This window comes from Sus scrofa, chromosome 12 (assembly GCF_054392235.1).
Source record: "Sus scrofa isolate SSC_HxYL_T2T_F1_AM1 chromosome 12, Sscrofa_HxYL_maternal_Yorkshire_Landrace_v2.0, whole genome shotgun sequence".
Taxonomy (NCBI): Eukaryota; Metazoa; Chordata; class Mammalia; order Artiodactyla; family Suidae; genus Sus; species Sus scrofa.
The window spans coordinates 66,350,344-66,373,630 of NC_139394.1; the positions used below are offsets into that span (position 1 = coordinate 66,350,344).

Here is a 23,287-nt window from a genome sequence, read left to right on the forward strand (position 1 = left end):
CAGGTGCTGCTGCTGCTGGTCCAGTGCCCTCACCTCCCTGGGGACCGAGTGAAGGCCTGAAGGACACTGGGTATGACCAGGGCCTCACGTCACATGCGGTCCAGGCTTGGACCCCGAGAGCCCCACTTCCAGCCCCTTCCCAGGCCTGACCACCCCCGCCCGAGGAGGGGAGGCAGGCCACCCTGCAGAGCAACCGCTCTGGGTTCCAAATAGGAAAGGGATTGGGGTGGGCGGAGGCCCTGGGACAGAGCGAACCAGAACGGGCTGGGCCGGCACCTGCCGCCTCCACGCGCTGCCTGCTGAGCGTCTCAGTGGCCCTCGGCCGCCTCGCAACCCACTCGTTAAAACCTCCCACTAGGAAATGCTCTCTCGCCTGGATTGTTGGGATTTTTTCCTCTTAATGGAACAATTTCTATGAAGCAGATTCTAAACAGAGCCCTTGAAGGCAGGATATGATTTAAGCCAACCTGACTCTACGGGGCGTGGGGCCGGAGGCGGACTCTGTGCTAACTGCATCTTGGCCACTAGGAGTCCACTCTGCAGCTGCGGGCGTGACCGCTGCAGCTGTCCTTGACCGGTTCCTCTGACCGGTTCCTCCCGGGCCTGACCACTGGCTCACTGTCGTCTGCCCCGCCCCCCTATCTGGAAGATCAGTGGCCCTGACGTCCAGGGCTGGAGACCTGCTCCGAGACCCTGTCACTGCTGGTTCGTGCAGGCCTCTCTCGGGCCACGCCCCTTCCCTGGGGAGCTGCTGGCTTCCTGGAAGGCTCAGAGGACATAGCCAGGGGCTGGGAGGGGGGTGACAGGCGGGAGCATGGGGTCTTTTCTGTAAACGAATGAAGACCAGGCTTGGCAGCAGAGACCCCCTCATGCACGCAGCCCCTTGGGGCAATTTTGGAAAGACGTCTTTCCCCCAAGTGCGGCTGGTGGGACCAGTACAGGCCATCTCGGCTCCCCTTGTCCCTGGGCCAGGCAACTTGTGCAGTGCACCATCTGAACAACGGTACTGGGAGCCTGTGGGCACGCCTGCCTCTCCTCCTTGGCACCATGCCAGTACAACACATGGGCAAACAGGGACCATCAGCTCATCACGTGCTCCTGTCAACCACATGCTGGGGAAACAGCCGAGAAAGGTCTGCTTCGCAGACCTTAAGCCCAACCTAACCCTTAACCCTTAACCCTGGCGGCCACCTCCCCCAGCTCTGCAGCGTCTCATGTGGGTCATGAGCCTACTGCCAGGGGCTCCGGGCTGCACGTTTCTGTCTTACTCTGGGAAGGACTTCAACGTGCCAGTCAGCCAAGGAGTGCCAGTGTCAGCCACACAGAGGGAAGGCGAGCCATTCCGGCCACCATGGGGGAGCAGGTAAGGAGCCTGGCGTGTGAGAGGAGGCCTCCGTGCAGGATTCGCACCCAGGCCTGGATCGTGCCTCCCCCTCCACCGCTGCAGGGCAGGGCTCTTAAATCGCCCAAGTCAAGGGAGAGTCACCTCATCCAAGCTCCTTTCTCACATGGCGGCAACTGTGGCACAGGAGGGGCAGTAGCCTGGCAGGGACCCCCGGGGGCGAGTGGGGATGCGGGGCCCGCGTGGGGTCCGGAGCTCCCGGCCCCGAGACGGGGCTGGGGCAGGGATAGGATGCCGTTCAGTCAGACGGGACGCAGGTGTCATCCTGCTTTCCCAACAAAACAGCTGGCACTCGGCTTTTACATCTTTAAATTCGGGTGTCTTTTTCAATGTTTTCGTCAGCCAGCTGTAAAAATAGAGCTGCACAGACGCAGGCAGGGCTAAGCCGGGAGCCAGCCTGAATATTCAGCTGAAGGGCGCGGAGCTCAGGAAAGCGTGAAGCCTGGTGAGTTAACCAGTGCCCCTGAGCTGGGCCAGTTGCTGGTTCCGTTTCCACTTCCCGTGCTTCCTCCCAGGCCTGGGAGCCGGAGGAGGGGAGCCGCTGCGGAAGGGGCGTAGGCTGGGTCTCTGGGTCCCAGCAGGAGTGGACTTGCCTCTTCCAGGAAGCCCTCCAGCTTTCCAAGAAGGTGCTTCACCTCCCAGAAGAGCCATGGAGACCTACGTTCTCTTTCTCCCCGTCTGGGTCCTTAAAATACACCCTTTGCAGCTGGAAGCCCGCCTGGGGGTGGCCCTACCCATCCCAGGAGTTCCAGGTGAAAGCAAGGACACAGGTCCTCCATCTCACCTCATCCTGGTTTTCATCTCTGTGAGGTGGGCGGGGTGATCCCAGCATCTAGGTATTTATCTTCCTGCAGAGGCTCACCTGGCGTGACCAGTCCCGAGCCGGGCGCAGGTGTCGCTGAGCCAGGCGGGCAGGGACCTGGAACTGGAGGCCAGCGGCCTGAAGACCATGAGCTGAGGCTGGGGCAGGTGGAGGCCCTACCCGCTCCAGTCCCTGCCTACACTCGCAGCGACTCCGGCCGTGCTCTAGCCCCCCTGCCCAGTCCTCAAATGCTCTCTCTCTCTCTCTCCCACCACACCTACCACTTTTTCTGGTCTCTGTTGTTTTTTTTTTTCTTTTCGTTTTTTGTCTTTTTAGGGCTGCTCCCATGGCATATGGAGGTTCCCAGGCTAGGGGTCGAATGGAGCCCTTCATCAGGGGAGGACTGGCTGCCAGGTTGGGTGTGTGCATGGTGCGTGGGCACTACTTCCTACCTCCACCCCCTGCCTGGGTGCCCCCATTGCACTGTGGGTTCTACACGCGCCCAGCCGCCAGGTCTGTGGTGATACAAACGACGTGATGGAGAAAGCGCAGGTACACATTCAGGCCAATTAATGGCATAGGAACAAAACCATAGTCTCTCAGCCGTGGCTCTAACTCCCCTGGGGTCGGCTCAGCAGGTCCTTTAGGGCCGCAGCCGTCCGGCAAGGCAGGGTCTAAAGACCAGCCCTGCAGGGAACCTCGCTCCGACCCTCCCCCGCAAGAGCCACCCTGGCTCCGGCCTGTCTGTGCTGGAGGCAGAGCTGTAACCCATGACCTTCTTCTCCCAAAGTTAGGGCCTTGCTGCTGTTCCCGGGTGCCCAGGGTTCTGCTTCAGCCCTGAGGAGAAGGCCTGCCTGTTTCAAACCCTCACTCCACCACCTCCGAGCTGTGTGCTCCTGAGCCGGTTGCTGAACCTCTCTGAGCCTTCATTTTCACATCCGCACATGGGGACCGTATGAGTATCTGCATCACAGGCTTGCTCTGAGGGTTAGACAGGGTGAACTGGGCAGTGAGACCACTGCCCATGGAAGATGTGCCAGCCTCACCCTCGAGCAGTGCGGCATGGCCACGTGGTGGAATGTCCCTGGGTGGTAAAAGAACGACACTCTGACACCTGCTAGAGCACGGATGCACCACAAACAGCTTCTAACCGGCTCAACAGGCCTGGTTCTACTCCCACGAAACGTCCAGAACAGGCCAATCTGTGGAGACAGAAAGCGGGCTGGTGGAGGGTTGGGGGAGGAGAGTGGGTTTGACAGAGCGGGGAAGTGCTGGAACGGTGGATGCTGTGGCTCATGGCCAACAAATGCCCCGGGGAATGTGGGGCCCTTCCCTCTTCTCCCGACTCTCTTTCCACTTCCCGTGCCAGGGGAAGGTACCCCCCACCCCCACAACACACACACACAAGGGTGTCGGTTCAGGCAGTTAGTGCCAAGGAGGTTGGCAGAGGGCAGGCCCGGGACCGGGCAGCCCTTGCTCAGGTCAGAGGTCAGGAGCTCAAAACTGCAGGGTCCAGGAGGTCTGGGTCGAGGGGGTGGGGACGAACCTTCAGCTTGCCCAGGAGTGAGAGCAGGAGCCCTGCCAGGCCCCCAGGCATCCCAGTGCCAGGGCGCAAATTCCCCTGTGTGTCGGCCAGGACGTGCACCTCTGGTTTGCATGGAGCCCTGTGAAGGAGGGAGCCAGAAGGCGAGGCTGGGCCCACCAAGGGGTCCCCAGGAGAACAGGGACCCTTGGGGTCTCCAGCACCCATGTCCTCCCTGGCAGTGCCCTCCTGGGCTGCCCACCTCTCCCTCCTGGTCAGTCCCTGGGGCCTGAGCTGCCCCCAGCTCTGCTCTTCCAGGCACCATCCACTCAGCGGTCAGAGGCTGGCCGGGACCTGGCACAGGAGTTCTGAACCAGGAGGCAGGTCGGGTCCAGGTGACTGGCTCCCTGGGCCAAAAGTGACAGCAGCCAGAGCTGGTCCTCTGGCACCATCTGGTGTCCATCTGTGTGAACTGCAGCTCCCGCACCACCGGCCCCTCGTCCTTCAGGCAGGTGGAGCTGGGCAAGCAGGCGGCTCTCCCGGCTTCTCCACCTTGAATTCCGGATGACTTCCGGTGTCCTTAGGCCGCAGCCTCTGGGGCCAAACCAGCTTTGCCCAATGTAATCAATGATGTTTTTCCAAAACTTCACCCCACTTGCCTACAGTGCCAAGGATGTTGGCCCGTCCTTGAGTCACTTCGTTCCATCTAGTCCTGTAAGGAGCACCGCCTTGTGAGCCTGCAGGCCTGGCTCTCCCACTCCGAGGCCCAGGCCCAGCACAGGGCCGCTCTGCATAAAAACCTGCGAATGCTTCTGCTGCCCAGACCTGCCCTTCATTCCTGCAGACAGCACTGGGCTGGGAGCCAGTGGCCCGACTCCCCACAGGAAGGTCAGAGGTCAGTGGGTGCAGAAAATCCTCCAAGTGGAAAGCAGAAGCCAGACGCAGGAGAGAGGCACCCCAAGATCGGGGGTGGGGGGGACGGTCGGGCACAGACCAAGGCCGGCCAGGACCCGCCGACACTCCTGACCCTCGAGTAGAATGATGGCTGGGTTGCCTGGAGGTCGTGAAGGGGTGGGTGTTCGAGGTCTGTGGCTGGAGACAGGTTTCCTGCTGGCCAGGCAGGCTGGACACAGGGTCCAAACGTGCCCGCAGGAGGCGCTGGACCGGGCGGGCAGCGGGGAGCTCACGGAACCTGCCCGTCCTTCGCCGCAGGTGCCTCTGTCCCACTAATCACCCGCATCTCTGTCGCGCAGGCGCGCGCACGCAGGCGCCACGCGCACGCGCACGCCCATGTCTATTTCACCGCGCGATCCCGCACCTGGTGCCCGAGTCCGGACCTGCCTGGCGTCAGAGGCTCCGGAGACCTCGCCCCGACTCCTCCTCCGCCGCCCAGCGCCAGCTTGTTTCACCGAGTAAGTCCCTTTCCTCCTGGAATAAACGTCCCTATTTCCTGCAGGCCTTGTGGTGGAGGCTCACAGCTCTGGAAATGGCTCAGGGAGACGTGGCTTTGCCCAGGCCCCACCCTCCAGGCTCCGGGCTCTCTGCCCCGCTCACTGCCCGGCTGCCTGCTGGCTCTTCCTTGCAGGCTCTGGGGGCTGAGCTCCGACCCCAGCCCTGCTTGCTGGGTGGCCCCAGCTCACCCATGACCCTCTCTGAGCTCTGGCTTCCTGGGCTGGTCGTGGGCAGGACCGAGCATGTAAATACACCGGAGCAGAGGGCAGGTTCCTGACATTACTCGCTACAGCTGGTCACTGTTTGGACAGAAGGACAGTCTCTTCCCAGCCGAATGGTCTTTGGTGACTAACTCAGGTCCTTCCCGGGAGCCTTCCGTTCACGGCGCCCACTCCCTGGGGGGCTGACACCCTCTGAGGAGGGTCTCCCTCGTGGTTGTCCCTGGCGAGGCTTGGTCATGTCGCCCGGTTTCCCGCCAGGCCCTGCGGTGGGGGTGGTGAGAGTCCAGCACCCTCATCCATCCTCAGCACCCCTTTCACGGCACCCGAGGCCCCTGAGTTCTTTCCCTCCACCCCCAGAGGGAGAGGGGGGCCTTGGGGGCCCGCTCCGGCCTTGGCCTTGCTGTGTGGGAGCTGCCTCCTCGGCCAGCTGGGGTCTCTGCTGGAATGTCCAGCCTCTTTCTCGCCCTTTGCGGGACCTGGCCCACCCTCACTCCGCTCTCTCTAGGGGGGCAGTCCCCCACCAGCCAGCACCTCCATCTTCACCCCACGGGCTCCGGCCCCCCCTTCCCTGGGGCACCGAGACTCTGGCCCAAGGCTGGCAGTGAAGGGTGTCTCTCCCCCAGGTCCCCTGCCTGGGGCTGGAAACAGAAGGCCCATCAGCCAGCCCCCTGGCTTCTGGGACCTGTGTTCCGCTTTCTCTGTCTCCCCTCCAGACCAAGGCGCAGGCCGAGCCCAGACTCTGCTTTGTGCTGGACAGCTGAGCCCGCAGGGGATTCTGGGTCAGGGAACCGTGACAGAGCGCGGCTGCACCACCGCCTGGCACCACCAGCTGGCATGCCCTCAGCCCACCGGGTGTGTGGGGGCAGACACGAGAGGTGGTTACGAGGCCGGGCAGGTGCTTGTCAGCGTGCAGGAGGCAGCAAGGGCTACAGAAGGTCATTCCCGGGGTTGTGAGGTTGGGATGGGTCCCCTCTGGGCCACTGTGACCCAGAAAAGTGAAGAAACCATCCCGAGTCTTTCTGCCCCAAAGCCTGGCTGGCCTGGGGCCACTGCTCCTTCCAGAGGCAGTGTTTTCAAAGGGGTCCGTCTCCACTGAGCTGAGGCCTGCAGAGGCAGCTGGAGGAGGACAGGGACCCGGCTGACCCGTTGCCCACACCCCCACCTCCAATGGGGGAGGAGGGGCCGTAAATGGCTCAGAAGCAAAACATGTGCCTCTCAAGTTTGAAGAAACTCACCTTCATGTAAATCAGGTGTCCTGCTGGACCCAAAGGAGCCCTAAAGCTCCGGTCCCGGATGCCGCCACCTGGGGCTCCCTGCACCCCTCCCGCTGCCCCAGGGCCGCGGCCAGGAGGCCTCTCCCCTCCGCCACCCAGACCTCCGGCGGTACTACCTGGGGGGAGGGGCGCCACCTGCGTGGCGGGTCCACACCCTGCAGTGTGACCAGACTCTCGCCCCTGCCTGTGGTGGCCTCTGCTCCTTAAACTCATCAGGCAGCCGGAAGAGGCTGCTGCCTCAGGGCGAGTGATTCCAGCTGAGGGCAAATGAGGTGGGTCCTTTAAGATCTAGGGCAGCGATGGCCTGCAAGGCAGGTCTCCGAGGAGTCAGCCTCCCCAGGACTGGGAACCTGTGCCCTTGCCTGGGCCTGGCTGGAAGCAGACCGGAGTCAGGCCCCGCCTGGGCGGGAGCGGGTGCGAGGGAGGGGCTCTGTGCTGCGTGGGCCCCACCCCCACCCCCGCCTTGCACCAGAGGCCAGGAGTGCAGGTCAGGGGGTCTCAGTGCCCCCAGAAGAGCACTGTCCCCCTGTGGCTGAGGGTCCGGTCCCCCGACGTGGGGTCCCAAAGCCCACCTGGGGAACAGCTATCCCGGCAGGGCTGGCACACGCTGGCCAGTGACTGCCCCCCCCAGGGAGTGGGGAGGGGTGGCCTCCCCACTGAGGTCTCTGCCTGAAGTGCCCCCTGCCCCAGCCGTATGTGGCTGAGAGGACCTGTCAGCGGCAGCAGGAGCCCCAGGACTGAAGCCAGGCCAGAGTGGGCTGTGGCTCCCAGCAGGCAGAGGCCGGGGTCCCAGGAAGTCCGGGGCTGGGCTCCACGGTTTGGCGGCTGGCAGCAGGCGGGGAGCGCAGAGGGAGCCCAGGAGAAAGGTGATGCCCAGCAAGGTGCCTGGGACACACTCTGCCGTCCCTCCTGGGAGCAGCACCCAAGTCCTGCTTCTCCCAGACCACAGGTGGGGATGCCCAGGACTCCTGCAGACTCTGCCCTGCTCAGGCCAGGCGGCCTCTGGACGCAGCCCCGACACACTCCTAGTCAGGACTCACCTGCCGTGTCACTCACCCTTCCTCCTGCCCCCCCGACCCCGGGGCCAGGGTGCCCATCGCAGAGGCTGAGGGCCGGCCAGGGGGTCCCTGGAGAGCAGCAGGGGAGCAGGAAGTGGGCCAGGAAGCCTGGGGGTGGTGGCCGGTTAGAGGGCTGCTTCCCAGAGCAGAGGCCCTGACAGCCTGCTCCCCCGACTTGGCTCCTGGGCTCCTGTAGGAATGGCCCTGTGGTGGGGGACCGGTGGGGCTGCAGGCCTGGGGGCAGCTTCAGGAATCCAGCACCAGTCAGCTCGGGGGGCGGGCCCAGGGGACACGGTGGCCGCCAGCTCCACCACCTCAGGGCCTGTCCCCTCGCCCGCCCCCCAGAGCACCCAGGTGCCTGGTGAAGCTGCGGCCCCGTCCCAGCCTTGCACCCCTGCAGGGACAGGCCAGAGCTGGAGGACCTTGCGGCAGGGGCTGGAGACCAGTGTTTATTGTTCGCGCCTCCAGCAAACGTCCACATCTGAAGGGGGGGGGGTCCGCTGTGCGGTGGGGGCAGAGCCCTCTGGGCAAAGGCAGGGCCTGGGGTGGCCCCAGCCCAGGGCCTGGCGTGACCTGGAACTCGCTCGGTGTCCGCGGAGCCCAGGGCGGGTGGCAGGGGCTGTGGTGAGGGTGTGATGCTCAGCCCTGCGCTGCCTCTCGGACCAGGTGGCCGCTGGCACCCTCTGTGGACGGCTGTGGGGCGGGGACGGGGACTTCCCTGAGGGAGGGGCCTGGAGCCCCTGGTGACAGCCTGGCCAGGCCCGGCCGCCGTGCCCCGTGCAGGACCCTGGGCCAGCCCTGCCCCGAGATCCGTGTAAGGCCCTGAGGGGGGACGCCGGGGGTCAGCGCAGCTCAGCGGGGCCGCTTGCTGTCCAGGATGGCCCTCCAGTCGTCTGCCCACGAGTGTAGCCTGCGGCTGGGGGGCTGCAGCTGCATGTGCCTGTTGTGACAGGCAGTGAAGAGGACGTGTTCCCAGCTGGGGTTGGGCTCGGCCCCTGTGGAGGGAAAGCAGCATCTCAGTCCTGCCCGGAGCGTCCTCAGCCTGCGGCTCGCGCCTGAGACCAGGGCCCCCGCCCCCACCACACAGCAGGTGCGCGTCCTGCCAGGCCTCCGCTGGAGGCGGAGCCCCGCCGACACCCTGCCCTCCCTCCCCCGAGCCTGCGCTTGGCATGGGCCCCACAAGCCCCCGAGCTTAAACCCCTCGTGTCCATGTGCCCACACTGGCACTGCCCGTGGTGATCCTGCCCATCATGTTTGGGCCTCTCCCCCGCTTCCCACGGAAGCAGAGTGTGCCCCTGGCCCCTCAGGGTCACAGCTCCCTCTGCCCACACTGTGCCCAGACCCTCCTTGGGAAACCATATGGTTTGGGAGGTCAGGGGTCGGCACCCCTGTACCCGTGGACTCCAGGTACTGACCGGTGTCGAGATGGGCGTGTTTTCCAAGCCAGCTCCAAAGTCATTAGGGAGGAACGCTATGTTCCCACTGGAGGGTCCACAAAAATAGGATTTAGCCCCCAAATGACTGGTGGCTGTGGGCAGGGGAGAGTCTGCCAGAGTCCACCAGCAAAACGAGGAGAGCAGAACCCGGAGACAGAGAAACTCAGCTCTGACTCATGTGGTTTGAACTCCTGGATCCAGCTGTGTCTGAAGCCCTCTAGCTCCGCTTTTCAGTTCAGTGAACCAGTAAGTTTGCTCTCTGCTTTTTAAGCCAATTCAAGGTTGGTTGGTGTGTTTGGAGGGATGGGGACACCCATAAGCCAAAGGGACAAATACAGCTCCAAAAGCACCTTCCCCCCGAGAAACCAGGCTCGGCTTTGCTGCTCTACATCTTAGGTTCGGTCCAAATTCCTTTTGGAAAAAAGGTTCTGTTGCTGAAAACAAACGTTTGGAAGCCAGAGTCTGGCCCACATTTTACGGGCGGGCCAGGCATCCAGGGCCGGGACCCGCGTGTCTGGACCCCCAGCGCTGCCCCTTCTGAGGCCGGCCGCCAAGCATCGTCCCCCCAGAGGGAAGAGGCTCCGTGCCAGGCTCAAGGCCAGACAGGACGCCTAGCACACATCTGGCGACTGGGGTGGGGAGCCCCTGGGTTGGGGCTCGCGGTCTGGCCCCCCACGCCTGCCCCTCCCCCTCTGCGGGCCACTCGCCTGTAATGTCCAGCCGGTCGTCTATGAGCAGGTCGGCAGAGACCACGGTCTTGTCTCTGGTCAGCACGATCTGCTCCAGAAAGTCGGAGCCCAAGTGCTTCTCCACCCAGGCGTACTGGAACGAGACGGCAGAGCGGGAAGAGGCCGTGGGGCCTGGGAGAGGGGCCTCTGCCAGGGAGGCCGCCCCCCTGGGGACACCGCAGGCTTGCCCGTCCCCACGGCTACACAGCAGCAGAATCACGGCTCCAGGGGACGCCCCAGCTCAGCCCGCCCAGCCCCCACGCCTGCTCCCAAGGGTGCAGGTGCGGGGCTCCTGGGAAATGAGAGGGGGACGGAGCCCAAAGCAGGGGACGCCCTCCAGCCGTCCTCCTGGCCACCCGCTGAGCTGTCCTCAGGAAGCAGCAGGTGGCGGCTGCGTCTGCATATTTGCGGTGCAGGGAGCAGGGCTGGAGCCCCCACACTCCTTTCTCCTCAGTGGTCTCGCCCAGCAAAGGACCCCAGCAAGTAAGCACGATGCCCTCTTCTTAGAAAGACCCCAACACAGAACAACACACTGTCCCCAGGCCGGGCTGGCTCGGCCGCCTGGACTGCCCACCCGGCCAGGGCGAGGGCCAGTGCGGGCCTCTGAAGGGGGCAGGGCAGCCCTGGCATGGCCACACGGAGGTGGGCTGGCTGGGGCTCCACGTCTGCCCTCATCACCCCCCATTTAAGCTTCATGACATCCCATGAAGTGGATTCAGGCCCCGGATTCATCCAGTTTCGTTAAAATCCACGAAGGATGCCTAGAGGAACACGTGGCCTACAGCGAGGACTCCATCGACGTGGCCGTAGCTAAACCTTAATAGCCCCAGATAGCACATCAGAAACTACGAGGGAGGAGTTCCCGTCGTGGCGCAGTGGTTAACGAATCCGACTAGGGACCATGAGGTTGCGGGTTCGGTCCCTGCCCTTGCTCAGTGGGTTGACAACCTGGCGTTGCCGTGAGCTGTGGTGTAGGTCGCAGACGCGGCTCGGATCCCGCGTTGCTGTGGCTCTGGCGTAGGCCGGTGGCTACAGCTCCGATTCCACCCCTAGCCTGGGAACCTCCATATGCCGCGGGAGCGGCCCAAGAAATAGCAACAACAACAAAAAGACAAAAAAAAAAAACAAACAAACAAAAAAAAAAAGAAACTACGAGGGAGTCCCCATCGTGGCTCAGTGCCTAACGAACTAGCATCCATGAGGACGAGGGTTCGATCCCTGGCTCAGGATCCGGCATTGCTGTGAACCTCCGTGTAGGTCGCAGACACGGCTCGGATCTGGCACTGCCGTGGCTGTGGCGTAGGCCGGCGGCTACCGTTCTCATTGACTGGGAACCTCCATATGCCTGGGGACCTCGCTACGCCTCGGGTGTGGCCCTAAAAAGACAAAAGATAAGAAAAAGAAAAAAAAGAGAGAAACTGCTACAACTAGCAGTTTAGCAAAGTGGCAGGTCGCCGGGTCAATGTACATTCTCCAGGTTTGGACAAACGGAGACACACGTCCACTGGCAGGTGTCACACTGTGCAGCCCCCATGTTAACAGGTTTTGCTCTCTTTTTAGGCCGTGCCCGAGGAATGTGGACATTCAGGGCCAGGGATCGGACCTGGGCCACAGCAATGACAACGCCGGATCCTTAACTCGCCGCGCCACCAAGGAACCCCATGAGCCACAACACCGGGTGGAATCTGCGGATGCAGAACTGCAGACCCCGACGGCTGATGGTAAAGTCACGCGGATTTTCAACTCTGTGCAGGTCAGTGTCCCTGAGCCCTGTGCTGGTCACGGGTCAGCTGTGTTTTGGCGGCGCTAAGAGCCCCCCAAGCTCTGCCCAGCTCCCCGCCCAACCCTGGGAAGTCGCTCGTCTTTTACTGTCTGCGCAGTAACCCCTTCTCCCCAAAGGCACAGTTTTCCGAGCTTCACTGTGAGGGAGAAGCTGGGAAACCCACAGGTCGGTCACACGCACGGAGCCCGGATAGCTGAGCCGCGGGAGAGGGTTCCGGGCGGTGGCCTGGTCTCTGAACGGACGGCGGTGGCAACTCTCTTAACGGAGGTCCGTTTCCCTGATTTGAAGTTATATCTCAACAAACCTGAGGAGGAGTTCCCACTGTGGCGCAGTGGTTAACGAATCCGACTAGGAACCATGAGGTTGCAGGTTCGATCCCTGGCCTCGCTCAGTGGGTTAAGGACCCGGCGTTGCCGCGAGCTGTGGTGTAGGTGGCAGACACAGCTCCGATTAGACCCCTGGCCTGGGAACCTCCATATGCCGCGGGAGCAGCCCTAGAAAAGGCAAAAAAAAAAAAAAAAAAAAGAAAAAAAAGAGCAAAAAACCCCCCCCAAAACAAACTTGATACAACAAATAGCCTGGGCACTGTTGAAAGGCTTCTGAGATTTCTGCCAGAGGGCCAGCCAGCCAGGCCTGGTCAGTTCATGTCCCGCAGTCGTGTCTGCAGCTGCTGGTAACTCCAAACCTTTGCCATCACTAGTTCTCAGCACTTTTAAATGACTGTCACCCCCAGAGGAAGAGGCCTCCTCTAGCTGAGTTTCTTTACCCGTGCGGTTAAGGGATCTCGCGCTACCGCCCTGTTCTCAGGGAACTTTCTGTTCACGTCTGCAGCATCTTTTCCACGGGTGTTTGCCGTTTCTCCAGCGTGGTCGGGGTCCTTTAAATCACCCCGCGGTGGCTATTTGGTGCACGTGGGCCTCTGTCACTGTCTCGGCCACGGCCCTCAACCGTCCCGCCTGCATCACTGCAGCGGTGTCTGCGTGGGCTCCAGGCTGGGGGGTGTCCCACCACTGCCCCGCACCCTGCCACAAGGAACCTCCAGAAACACTGATGGGATTTACAACAGCTTTGCTTAAAACCCTTAAAAGGCCTCTGGGTGCCTGTAGCTTTTGTAAAGGCCCTTCCTGCTCCCTCTGCCTCCCCCCCTCCGGTCCCCTCCCCCACCCCTTCGTCTTTGTTCCCCGGGTTCCCACTCGGAGCTCCCAGGGCTTTGCTTTCTCGTTTTCGTGACTTGGCTCACTTCTTACTTTCCCCAAGGGGTCCGCTCTGGCTTCCTCCCTGTGTGGCCAAAGAGCCTGTGACAGCGTGATAGCCTCTCTTCCTGCCACACTGTCATCAGCTCCTGAAAGCAGAGAGGGCATTTTTTTTTTTTTAGCCGGGGAGGCCTAGCGTTGTAGCAGGAGCCCAGCAAATGTTTGCTGAATGACTGCCAACCAGAAAGCATTTACTTTTTTATTGCAAGAGTAACGGCTTACCAAAGAAAACTTGGGGGAGTTCCCATTGTGGCTCAGCGGGTTAAGGACCTGACGTTTGATGTCTCTGTGAGGATGCGGGTTCAATCCCTGGCCTCAGTGGGTTAAGGATCCAGCGTTGCCGTAAGCTGTGGTGTAGGTTGCAGATGTGGCTCCGATCTGGCATTGCTGTGGCTGTGGCGTGGGACACAGCTGCAGCTCCAGTTCAGCCCCTGGCCTGGGAACTTCCATATGCTGCAGGTGTGGCTGTAAAAAAAAAAAAATAATAATTCGAAAATCAGGGAAATTTAGAGAAACAGCTATAGTTGGCAGAATTTCCTTCCTTCCTTTTTTTTTTTAATTGATCACTTTTTAAAACATTATAATTAAACTGTACAGGCAATTTTGCACATAATTTATTTTTCCAGGATCCAAGAATGCAAAAAAACCCAATCAACCATAAAACGCTGTGAGGGTCCCAGCCCTCCCCCAACACCCTTCCCCAGGCCCCGGGGGAAGCGAGAGAGGCCCAGCAGCGGGCGACTGACTTACCTTCTCGAAGGGACAGTACTTGTACATCTTGATGGGGCTCGTGCAGATAAAGACCTCGGTGCTGGGGAAGAAGGGGAAGGGGAGGCTGAGCGGCCATGCCACCCCCAGAGCCCAGCCCGACCCCAGAGCCCCGCAGAGACCCCAGCCCGGCCAGGACCCCAGCTTGGGGGCAGACCCCGAAGGTCAGCAGAGCCAGCGAGGTGCCGCACCTGGGCTGCGACAGGAAATGCTCCAGAGAGAGGTGGCACCAGTGAGGAGGCCCTGCAGGACCAGAGCCGGGCATCCCAGCACACACGTGGCTCTGTGCCGGGCCGGCCCGAGGGGCCCCAGAGCCCTCCTCGCCCCCGACCCCAGCCCGGCGCCTGGCAGCAGAGCCAGCTGGTCCCCATGGCGCATCGAGCTGGCATCTGCCTCCGGAACCTGTATCTCTTGTCTCATGAGGCCTAGCTCGGGGGAGACGCAGCTTCCTGGTCCTTCTCTCTGGCAAGTCAGTCCTGGGAGGCCAACGTCCGGTCGAGGGCCCTGGCCCGAGGACATGTGCCTCCCAGCCACCCCCGTGTCCCCAGCCTCAGCAACGTCCGTGCCAACCTCGCGGGGCGGGTCCCTGACACTCAGCCTCTCCTGCCTTCTCCCTCCAGCCCTGAAACCCGGCCTTCCGCCTGCCCCCCAGCCCAGTGTTTCAGGGACAGGGGTGACAGGAGCCTCCCCCACCAGACGTTTCTCTAGGCAGCCGTGGCCACGGCCACCCACTGCTGCCACCTCCTCTGGCTACTCCTGCCCGGACCCGATCTCTGCTCGCTCACAGCCCCGCACACCCCACCTCCTGGGCCACCTCAACTCCTCCCATCTGGAGCCCAGAGACGCCCGAGCCCTGGGCCCTCAGGTCACCGCAGCCGTTGCGCCCGGCCCCACAGCCACCCCTCCCCACACCGGCCTCACCCACGTGCCTGCTCAGCTGTGTCACCAGACTGAGGAGGCACCTGCCCGCTGTCCCCCAGGCACCAGGCTTGCGTCCTCCGTGGCCGACTGACACCTCCACGCAGACATCTCACCCGCATCTCACACTCGGCATTCGACCCGCCCCCCCCAAACCTGTGCTGCCTTGAGTTAAAGGCTTTACTCCGTGTATCCCGCTGCTCCAGCCCAAAGCCTAAAAATCACCCCTCTCCCGCCTTTCCTCCGCCCACAGTAGCCACCGCCAGCCCATGGCACGGCCTCCAGCTAGGTTTTGGCTATTGTCACATGTCAAGGGCTCCTTTCAAGGACAGCTCACGGTGCTGGTGACTGGGGCACCTGAAGTGGGGTACACCATGCGAGGTGCTGTGGGGAACCTCTGCTCAGAGCACAGTGTGTGTCACCAAGGAGCCAGCAGAGCTCTCAGCACACCTGGCTTTGGCCTCGCTGCTCCGCTGCTGCACAGAAACCCGTGCACAGGAACCAAGGTGTGTACTGCAGCCCCGCTGCACAGGGAAAGCCGAGAAATGACTTAAGTGCCTACGTGGAAATCATTAAGAAATTGAGGATATTGGAGTTCCCGTCGGGGCGCAGTGGAAACAAATCTGACCAGCATCCATGAGGACGCAGGTTCGGTCCCTGACCTCGCTCCATGGGTTAAGGATCTGGTGTTGCCGTGAGCTGTGGTGAAGGTCGCAGACGTGGCTCGGATCCTGTGTTGCTGTGGCTGTGGTGTAGGCTGGTAGCCACAGCTCCCATTCGACCCCGAGCCTGGGAACTTTCATATGCCACGGACATGGCCATAAAAAGACAAAAAGACCAAAAAAAAAGAAAAAGAAAAAGAAAGAAAATTATGATATACATGCGTGATAAAATACTCTGCATTGTTTAAAAAGAATGTGAGTTCTGTACTGTTAATATGTAAAAATACCTAACATGTTGTTAAACTACAGAGTAACACACAGGACCGCGTTCCTGTTTGTTTGTTTGCTTGTTTTAAACCCCAGCAACTATTATGTGAATATTGACTCAGAAGATAGCTGAGTGTGTGCCACACGGGACTGATCCACGGCTGTAACCGAGAGAACCCCCAGCCCCAGGGGCCAGCACTGGAAAGAGGAGACGGAAACACAGAGTGTCAGCTCCGAGCACACGGCAGGGCGATGGGCTGCGTGACTCCGCCGGGACACGGCCCCCGTGGCTGCAGGCAGGGAGGGCTTCTCTGAGGCGGTGACTCCTAAGCTGCTCAGAGTTGAGGATGAAAGTGATGCGGCCGCTTGAGGAAGGAGGGGACGAGGGTCCCCAGAGGATGGGAGGACAGGGGCCGTCAGACCCGGCGGGTGCAGAGGCCCGGAGGGCGCAGGCCGGGCGCTCAGGGCTCCCCTGCGGTGCGTCGGAGGCGGGGAGTCTTGGGAGGATCAATGGCCCGACGAGGCGGTTTAAAAACATCGCCCTGGCTGCTGGGTGGACCGTGAATGGGCAAATCTCTACAAATGTGCAGGAAACGCATCTTGAAAGGTCTGCAAGTGCACACCCCCAAATTTTCTAATGAAGGCGGGAGGGCGGAGGGCAAGAGCAGGGGAGAACAGGCAACACACAGCTCTTCATGCGTCGTCACGATTTTTTTTTGAGTTGCTCCTCAGAATACCCTCCCGCGGTCACTGAGTCACTGAATAACGAGACGGCGGCGCTCCTTCCCACAGAAGATGCTCCGAGCACGGCGGCCTCGGCCTCGGCCAGACCCTCTCCCTCTCCCTCCCCTCGGCCGCCGCCCCTCGTCCACCATGAACTTGCCCTCGGGGACGAGCCAGGTCCGGACGCACAGCACCCGGTACGAGGCCTCGCGGGGCGCAGGTGCCTCGGCTCCAGGCGCGCAGCTGGCCGCGTGGCTACTGACCAGCCCCCTCTCTCTGTCCTCGCTTGAGGCGCTGACCGCCCCGAGGGACTGTCCCCCCAGCCAGGTGCCTAAAGGGAGGCGAAGGACCAATGCCGTTCGCCGAGTGGAATTTCTGCAAACGCACGCACGGGGAAGCTGTGCAAAGATGCTCCAGGCCCGAGCACACGGGAACAGAACTGCACCCTCTGCCCCTGACGAATCCCAACGCACCTACGCACACGGAAAGCTCTGGAAAGTCGCACGGGAAAGAAAGCTCTCCTGGGTGTTCGCCACACTGCTCGGGTCAAAGAACACTCTTCTCCTGCAAGCCGGTCAAACCCGCAAGAGGACAGCGGGGCTGACGCGCTGTGCGCGGCCGCCGGAGGACTGCCGCATTGTCCCCCCTTGCGGATGAAGAAACTGAGAAACCCAGAAAGATCTGTGACCTGCCCAGCGGCGGAGGGGTGGATTCTGGAGAAGCAGTCCCACCCCAGTTCTGACCAAGCCTTGACGGCCTTGCTCTCCAGCTCCCCAGAACGTGGCCCAGGGAATGCGCATCCAGACCACAAATGGAGCTTTTCACGGCGTGGGCGCCAAGGCACACACGATTCTTGGCTTCACCAGGCGCCTGCTGCTGCTGGAAGAAGCCCTCCAATGCTCCTCCAGTGCTGATCAAGTTCAAATCCTAGACCAGAACAAAACAGGCTACCTGCCGGGCCTGGACTCAAGTCGAAGATGCATTACCAACCAAACAAGCCTGCAAGTCAGCTCAAACTCTGAGCAGTTGGGGTTTCTCCGATGCCTATTCATCAGGCTAGAGCTCTGAAAGCTGACAACGGGGGAGGCAGTTATGTGTCACGTGAAGGCCGAGTCGCACCCTATGTTTGACCTGTCACCGAGGTTGCTAAATTCAAGCAAAACTGTGGCCCATAAAAGTTATACCAGCCTAGCAGCTCGCTGGTGGCCCAGTGGGTGAAAGACCTGGTGTGGCCACTGCTGTGGCTCAGGTTCCACCTTTGGCCCAGGAACGTCCACATGCCTCGGGTGTGGCCAAAAAATTTTTTTTGTTAAAGAAGAAAAAGTTATTGAGTTCCCGTCGTGGCTCAGCGGTCACCAAACCCGACTAGGATCCACGAGGATGCGGGTTCGATCCCTGGCCTCGCTCAGTGGGTTAGGGATCTGCCAAGTTGCCTTGAATTGTGGTGTAGGTCGCAGATGCGGCTTGGATCTGGTGTTGCCGTGGCTGTGGTGCAGGCTGGCAGCTGTAGCTCCGATTCCACCCCTAGCCTGGGGGCTTCCATATGCTGAGGGTGAGGCCCTAAAAAGAAACAAAACAAAACAAAACAAAAAACTTATACAAACCTAGAAATAAATCCCACCCTTTATGGTCAATTGACTTTTGACAAGGAAGCCGAAAACCACTCAATGGAGCAAAGAAGAGTCATTTCAAAAATGGGGACAGCTGCCTTTTCCTCACGCCATGTGCAAAATTAACTCAAAAGGATCACAGACCTAAACATAAGAGCTAAAACTCTAAAACTCTTAGAAATAAATCTTTGTAACCTGGATTAGGCCAAGAATCCTTCGCTGTGGCACCAAACACACAAGTGACAAAAGAAGCAGAGAGAGAAACTGAGCTGTATCAGACTAAAAACCTTGTTTCCAAAGGTACCATCAGAGACACAAACACCACCCACAGACCGAGAGGGTCCAGCTGCAGGTCACACGTCTCGCGGGGACGCGTTATCCAGGATATAGACGGCACTCGTGCAAGTTAACAATTAAAAAAAGACAGATAACCCATTTGGAAAAAACTAGCCAATGATGTGAATACATGTTTCTCCAGAAAAGATCTAGAAGTATTTAAAGAGGTCCCCAGAGCACATGCTCCACACCACGAGTCATCACAGAAACGCAAGTCAAAGCCTCGGCGAGCTCCACGCCACGCCCACTGGGATGGCTGGGATGGGAAGGACCAAAACCAGGGGTTCCCGTCGTGGCGCAGTGGAAACGCATCTGACTAGGAACCCAGAGGTGGTGGGTTCGATCCCTGGCCTCTTTCAGTGGGTTGAGGATCTGATGTTGCTGTGGCTGTGGTGTAGATCGGCAGCTCTAGCTCCGATTAGAAGACCCCTCGCCTGGGAACCTCCATATGCCACAGGTGTAGCCCTGAAAAAAAAAAAAAAAAGGGCCATAACCTTTTGGGTTTGGGGAGACAGTGAGACCTTCGAATGTTGCCTGTGGGACGGGAAAATGGTGCAGTGTTTTGGAAACTAGTTTGGCTTTACCACATGACCCAGGAGTTCCACCCCCAGATAAATACCAGGGAAACGGACACATGCAGCCACAAAAACCCGTATGTGTTGCTCACATCTAAAAAGTGGAGACACCCCGTGTCCATCAGCTGAGCAGATGGACAAAACGTGGCCTCTCCAGCGGAGGGAGCGCGAGCCAGCAGGGACAAGGAGTGAAGGGCAATTCAAGCTGCAGTGCACACGAACCTTTGCAAACATTAGGCTGAGTGAAAGCAGCCACAGAAGACCACACCCTGGATGAGACGGACATAAAACAGGCAGGACAGGCACAGCCACGGACACAGCAAGTGGGTTGACGTTGCCGGGACCACGGCGGGAGGGCAGCATGGACAGTGACTGTTCAGGGTCCAGGGTTTCTTGCTGGGAGAGGGCGATGCTCTGAGGTTGACAATGGTGATGCCCAACAGCCCTGTGGGCACCTGACAGCTATGCACCTGTGCCCTTTAAATGGGTGGTCCCATGGGACTTGTACCTCAACGAAGCTTTTTTTTTTTTTTTGTCTTTTGTCTTTTGAGGGCCCCACCTGCGGCTTATGGAGGCTCCCAGGCCAGGGGTCCAATCGGAGCTGTAGCCACCAGCCTACACCACAGCCACAGCAACACAGGATCCGAGCCGTGTCTGCGACCTGCACCACAGCTTGCGGCAACGCCAGATCCTTAACCCACTGAGCGAGGCCAAGGATCGAACCCACATCCTCATGGATGCTAGTCAGGTTTGTTAACCGCTGAGCCACAACGGGAACTCCAACAAGGCTATTTTTTCAAGTCCTCGGGGAAGCACTGTAAGTGCTGCTGGGCTGTGTGGGGGGGGTGTGCACTAGTCATGGAGTGGGGGCAGCAGACATCTCCCTCCCCGCTGCCTCCCAGGGCCGCCCCCTTTCCCAACAGCCCCCCCCCTTCACACACCCGGCTCTCAGTGCAGCACCCATCACAAGCCAAGGGGGGTCTGCATGTGCGTGAGACTCTGTTTACCACCTGCCCTCTGGCTGGACCGCACACTCCTCGCAAGCAGGGAGCGCGGCTGTTTGCATGTGTCGCTGGGGCCCAGCGGCGTCTACAGAGTCCTTTCCCGGATGTTTGCAGGATAAACTCTGAACACCCACGGCACCGGGTCAAGTTGCATTTGACGTTGTCTCGGGTTCCTGCATCCAAACATCTTAACAGCCCAGGGACCGGCGAGGACGGAAAAGCACGGCCGGTGCCTGGGAGCAGCCCGAGGGACAGAGGTGAGCAGAGGTGACGGCGGGAAGAGGCAGGGACACCGGCCGGAGACAGACTCACCTCTCCAGGTTGGCCATCTGCTTCACAGCTTCCACAGCCCCGGGGAGAGGCTCGAGGTCAAAGAAGAAATTCTCCGACTCCCATATGCTGATGGCCTTCTCCTGAGATGACGAGACAGGCAGGTGACGTCCAGGGTCCCGCACACCCTGCCTGCCCCCTGCTCCTCACCCCCCGACACCCCCACATCCCCAAGGACAGAGCTGGTGTGGGTTCCAGCCCCTCTCCAGGAGGAACTGGGCTTCTGCAAGGACCCCGCAGGAACCAGCCCAGGGGCCGGGGGCTGTGGATTCTGGAGCCGGCTCTGCCGGAGGCCGGGCTGGAGTCGGCAGACACAGAAGCCGACCATTGTGAACCGGCTCAATTCCAACAGCTAGAGGCACCTGCAGACCCGGTCTTGCCCCCACCCTGAGCACACAGGATGGGCGCCGGCGGAGGCCCATGGGCAGAGATCCGGGCTCCCTGGATCAGCCAGGACAGCTCTTTCTCTGTGCTATGCCCTGATGCCAATCAAGACATTGCTTAAAAATGGAGTTCCCGTCGTGGTGCAGGGGAAACGAACCCAACCAGGAACCGTGAGGTTGCGGGCTCGATCCCTGGCCTCACTCAGTGGGTTAAGGATTCAGCGTTGTTGCTGTGAGCTGTGGTGTAGGTCACAGACACGGCTTGGATCCTGTGGTGTAGGCTGGCAATTGTAGCTCTGATTAGACCCCTAGCCCGGGAACCTGCATGTGCGGTGGGTGCAGCCCTAAAAAGCAAAAAAAAAAAATTCTGCTGCTTTTAAAGTTTAAAAGCCAAAAACCCAGGCCCTCACTTTACATGTGAGAAAACTGAGGCTCAGCATGGGGCAGGGATTTACTTGCTGTCCCACAGCAAAACGGTGGCTCCCAGCTGCCAGGCTAGGCGTGTCCACCTGAGGATGCCGGCCAAATTCAAGTCTGCAGGAGGCCACACCCTTCCAGGGCCACAAGGATGCTCTCAGAACTTGGCCTCGGGGCCTCTGTCTTGCAGGGCGGAAAGGCTTGAGGCGGCATCAGAAACCCTATCTCGTGTGGTCAGCCCCGTGTCCAGAGTGCCCCCCCCCCCGGGTGACCAGCGCCCCAGCCTCCCTCCCCCCAGCCTGCCCTGAGACCCTAGTCAAGGCGCTCCCTCTCTCTGGGGTCAGTTCAACTGTCCTCCCTGTGTAAGATTCTAAGTCAGTTACAAGGAGCGCTTCCTTCCCTCCGCCCTGCTCACATGGTGGCCCGTGAAGATAAAAGGGGACACAGACAGAGCGGACAGGGTAAAGCAGAGATGCCTCCACGTGTGGGCTGGGGGCCTGGCTGAGTGCTCCCAACCACAGAGGCTGGGCCAGCTCTGCAAGGGGACACTCGGGGGTGTCCCTGTGAGCGGTGCTGGGGGTAAAAGGCGCAGGCGGCTCTGTTAAAGCCCCGTGGCCGGCCGTGTTCCCAGGAGCTCTGCTCCCAGGAGTTCTGTTACTTGGAAGACAGTAACTGGTCCCCCGAGACCCCGAGTCCGCACACTGGCATAACAGCCCGCAGGGCTGCTATCCTTTGAGAGCTGGGGGTGGCTTGGCCTCGTCCCACTGAGCAGGCCTGGAGGAAATGAGGGTCTATGAAGGACACACGGGGCGGGAGGACGCTCCTGGGCCTGCCACCACCACAGCGGGGGGGGTTCTTCTCCAGGTTTAAGTTATGATGAGGCGTCAGGGCTGCGGGAAGTCAGCACCCCGGCCTCGAGGAAGGTGGCCTTCTGAAGAGCAGGGGCCTTAATGAAGAGAAGGGCCCAGGTTAGAGCAGGACGGAGGGCAGGACTTTAGGGGGTGGAAGGACCTTGGCAGGCAGGCAGGCTGTTCGGGTCCCGCCTGACCCTTACGGGCTGTGACTGGGGACAGGACAGGTCCTCAGGAGAGAGATGATAACATCTGCCTCCCTGAGGAGACAAAGTGGCCACCCGGGTTACAAAATAGGCCCGAGCAGCGCCATCCACTCCCCTGGCAGCCCCCTCAGGTGGCCAACTGAGAGACAGCAGCACACACTGGCCCTTTAAGCCGGGTCTTGGCAAAACCCGTTCCTTCCATCAAGCAGTTTCAATTCACACGTCAAGCTCTCTGTCTAGGAACCTGCCTGGATATGCTCCCTCCACCCACCGCAGACCCAGAGAAGCGCACTGCACTGCACCGCACGGGTGGCGGGAGGTGTGCTGAGCTCAGGTACTCAGGTGGGCTGGGGTGGGGGGGGCAGTGCATAAGCCAAGGAGTTGATCTGGACCCACCAGACACGGACTCCCTCTGTCCTGGCGGGAAGGCTCACAACCTCTCTGGGCCTCAGTACTACTGGCAGCCACGCTTGTGGTGGAGAAGGGCAAAAAGAATACGGTAATAGATGTTCAGCAAATCACAAGGAGGAAGAAACGGGAATGGGACCTGATGCCAAGTCCACCAAAAACGAAAAAGTCAGTTGGCGATGGAGCGTTAGAGAGGTTACACGTTCCGTTCTCCTGAATTTGGGGAAGCCCTCGATGACAGCCAACAGCTACAGAGCGCTGGGTCCCCCAGGACCCGGTGCTACCAGAGGACCACCCAGGGCGCGGGCGGCGACCCCCCAGGGCCACGTGGGCCGGGGCGGGGATGCTCACGCTCAGCCCGGGCTGCAGGCGGCCGTACTGCTCCGACACCCAGAAGCCGCGCCGGTCCTCCAGCGCGATGAAGGGCTGGTCGGGGAAGCGCGCTCGGAACTTCCTGAGGAAGCCGCCCTCGAAGTCGGCCAGCACGCCGTCCATGTCTACCAGCACCCGGAGAGCGCGGCCCCCAGGCCCGCCCGACGCCCAGCGCCTCCCCGCAGGCCCCGCGGGCCGGGTCGCGCCGCGGGGCCTCCTCGCGCACCAGCCGCGCAGCCGGATCATGGCCCTTGCCGGGCGCTCGCCGCGGGCACCGGGGACATGACGGCGGGAGGAGACACCGTTCGCCGGGGGCGCGGGATGCGGAGGATGCACACCAGGCAGGGTGCGCGCGGGATGCGGGATTGCGCGCAGGGCGGGGTGCGCGCGGGGGTACAGGGGTGTGCGGGGCCGGGGGCGCGCGGGGTACAGGGGTGTGCGGGGCCGGGGGCGCGCGGGATGCGCGGGGCGCGCGGGGCGCGCGGGGCGCGAGCGCGCAGGCTCCGGCCCCAGAGCGAGGCTGCGG

The 23,287-nt window shown here is 61.1% G+C and overlaps 2 protein-coding genes across 7 annotated transcripts; one reads left to right on the top strand and one right to left on the bottom strand.

Annotated features, from left to right (window-relative positions):
- Positions 1-3: 3 nt before the first annotated feature.
- Positions 4-20,224, top strand: LOC146398437 (uncharacterized). Of its 3 annotated transcripts, XM_084986474.1 has the most exons (7): positions 4-1,363; positions 1,745-1,847; positions 4,392-4,621; positions 4,980-5,138; positions 11,456-11,648; positions 19,909-20,051; positions 20,135-20,224. In XM_084986474.1, the coding sequence occupies exons 3-6, from the start codon at positions 4,533-4,535 to the stop codon at positions 19,918-19,920; spliced, it is 453 nt and encodes a 150-aa protein (XP_084842600.1). In that variant the 5' UTR covers positions 4-1,363; positions 1,745-1,847; positions 4,392-4,532; the 3' UTR covers positions 19,921-20,051; positions 20,135-20,224. The 3 variants fall into 3 exon arrangements, 2 of the variants coding, with proteins under 2 accessions (XP_084842600.1, XP_084842599.1); XM_084986473.1 differs by lacking the exons at positions 19,909-20,051; positions 20,135-20,224 and adding an exon at positions 13,558-15,599; XR_014822042.1 differs by lacking the exons at positions 19,909-20,051; positions 20,135-20,224 and having other exon boundaries at positions 1,095-1,363; positions 1,749-4,621; positions 11,456-11,945.
- NT5M (5',3'-nucleotidase, mitochondrial) lies at positions 8,168-23,265 on the bottom strand. Of its 4 annotated transcripts, none has more exons than XM_003132047.5 (5): positions 22,741-23,265; positions 20,107-20,207; positions 13,682-13,742; positions 9,875-9,989; positions 8,168-8,726 (listed from the first exon to the last, which is right to left on the bottom strand). In XM_003132047.5, the coding sequence occupies exons 1-5, from the start codon at positions 23,005-23,007 to the stop codon at positions 8,584-8,586; spliced, it is 687 nt and encodes a 228-aa protein (XP_003132095.1). In that variant the 5' UTR covers positions 23,008-23,265; the 3' UTR covers positions 8,168-8,583. The 4 variants fall into 4 exon arrangements, 3 of the variants coding, with proteins under 3 accessions (XP_003132095.1, XP_084842597.1, XP_084842596.1); XR_014822033.1 differs by lacking the exons at positions 8,168-8,726; positions 9,875-9,989 and adding exons at positions 12,919-13,020; positions 13,154-13,396 and having other exon boundaries at positions 22,741-23,217; XM_084986471.1 differs by lacking the exons at positions 8,168-8,726; positions 9,875-9,989 and adding an exon at positions 12,919-13,020 and having other exon boundaries at positions 22,741-23,217.
- Positions 23,266-23,287: the final 22 nt, after the last annotated feature.

Excerpts from the sequence above, each read along its gene's own strand:
- LOC146398437 (XM_084986473.1), top strand. The coding sequence starts at position 4,533 with ATGCTTCTGCTGCCCAGACCTGCCCTTCATTCCTGCAGACAGCACTGG. Across the intron at positions 5,139-11,455 it reads GCGCCAGCTTGTTTCACCGA|GCCGTGCCCGAGGAATGTGG; the intron begins GTAAGTCCCTTT and ends CTCTCTTTTTAG. Across the intron at positions 11,649-13,557 it reads GGATTTTCAACTCTGTGCAG|GATCCAAGAATGCAAAAAAA; the intron begins GTCAGTGTCCCT and ends TTATTTTTCCAG.
- NT5M (XM_003132047.5), bottom strand. The coding sequence starts at position 23,007 with ATGATCCGGCTGCGCGGCTGGTGCGCGAGGAGGCCCCGCGGCGCGACC. Across the intron at positions 20,208-22,740 it reads GCCTGCAGCCCGGGCTGAGC|GAGAAGGCCATCAGCATATG; the intron begins GTGAGCATCCCC and ends TCGTCATCTCAG. Across the intron at positions 9,990-13,681 it reads AGTACTGTCCCTTCGAGAAG|TACGCCTGGGTGGAGAAGCA; the intron begins GTAAGTCAGTCG and ends GTCTCGTTCCAG.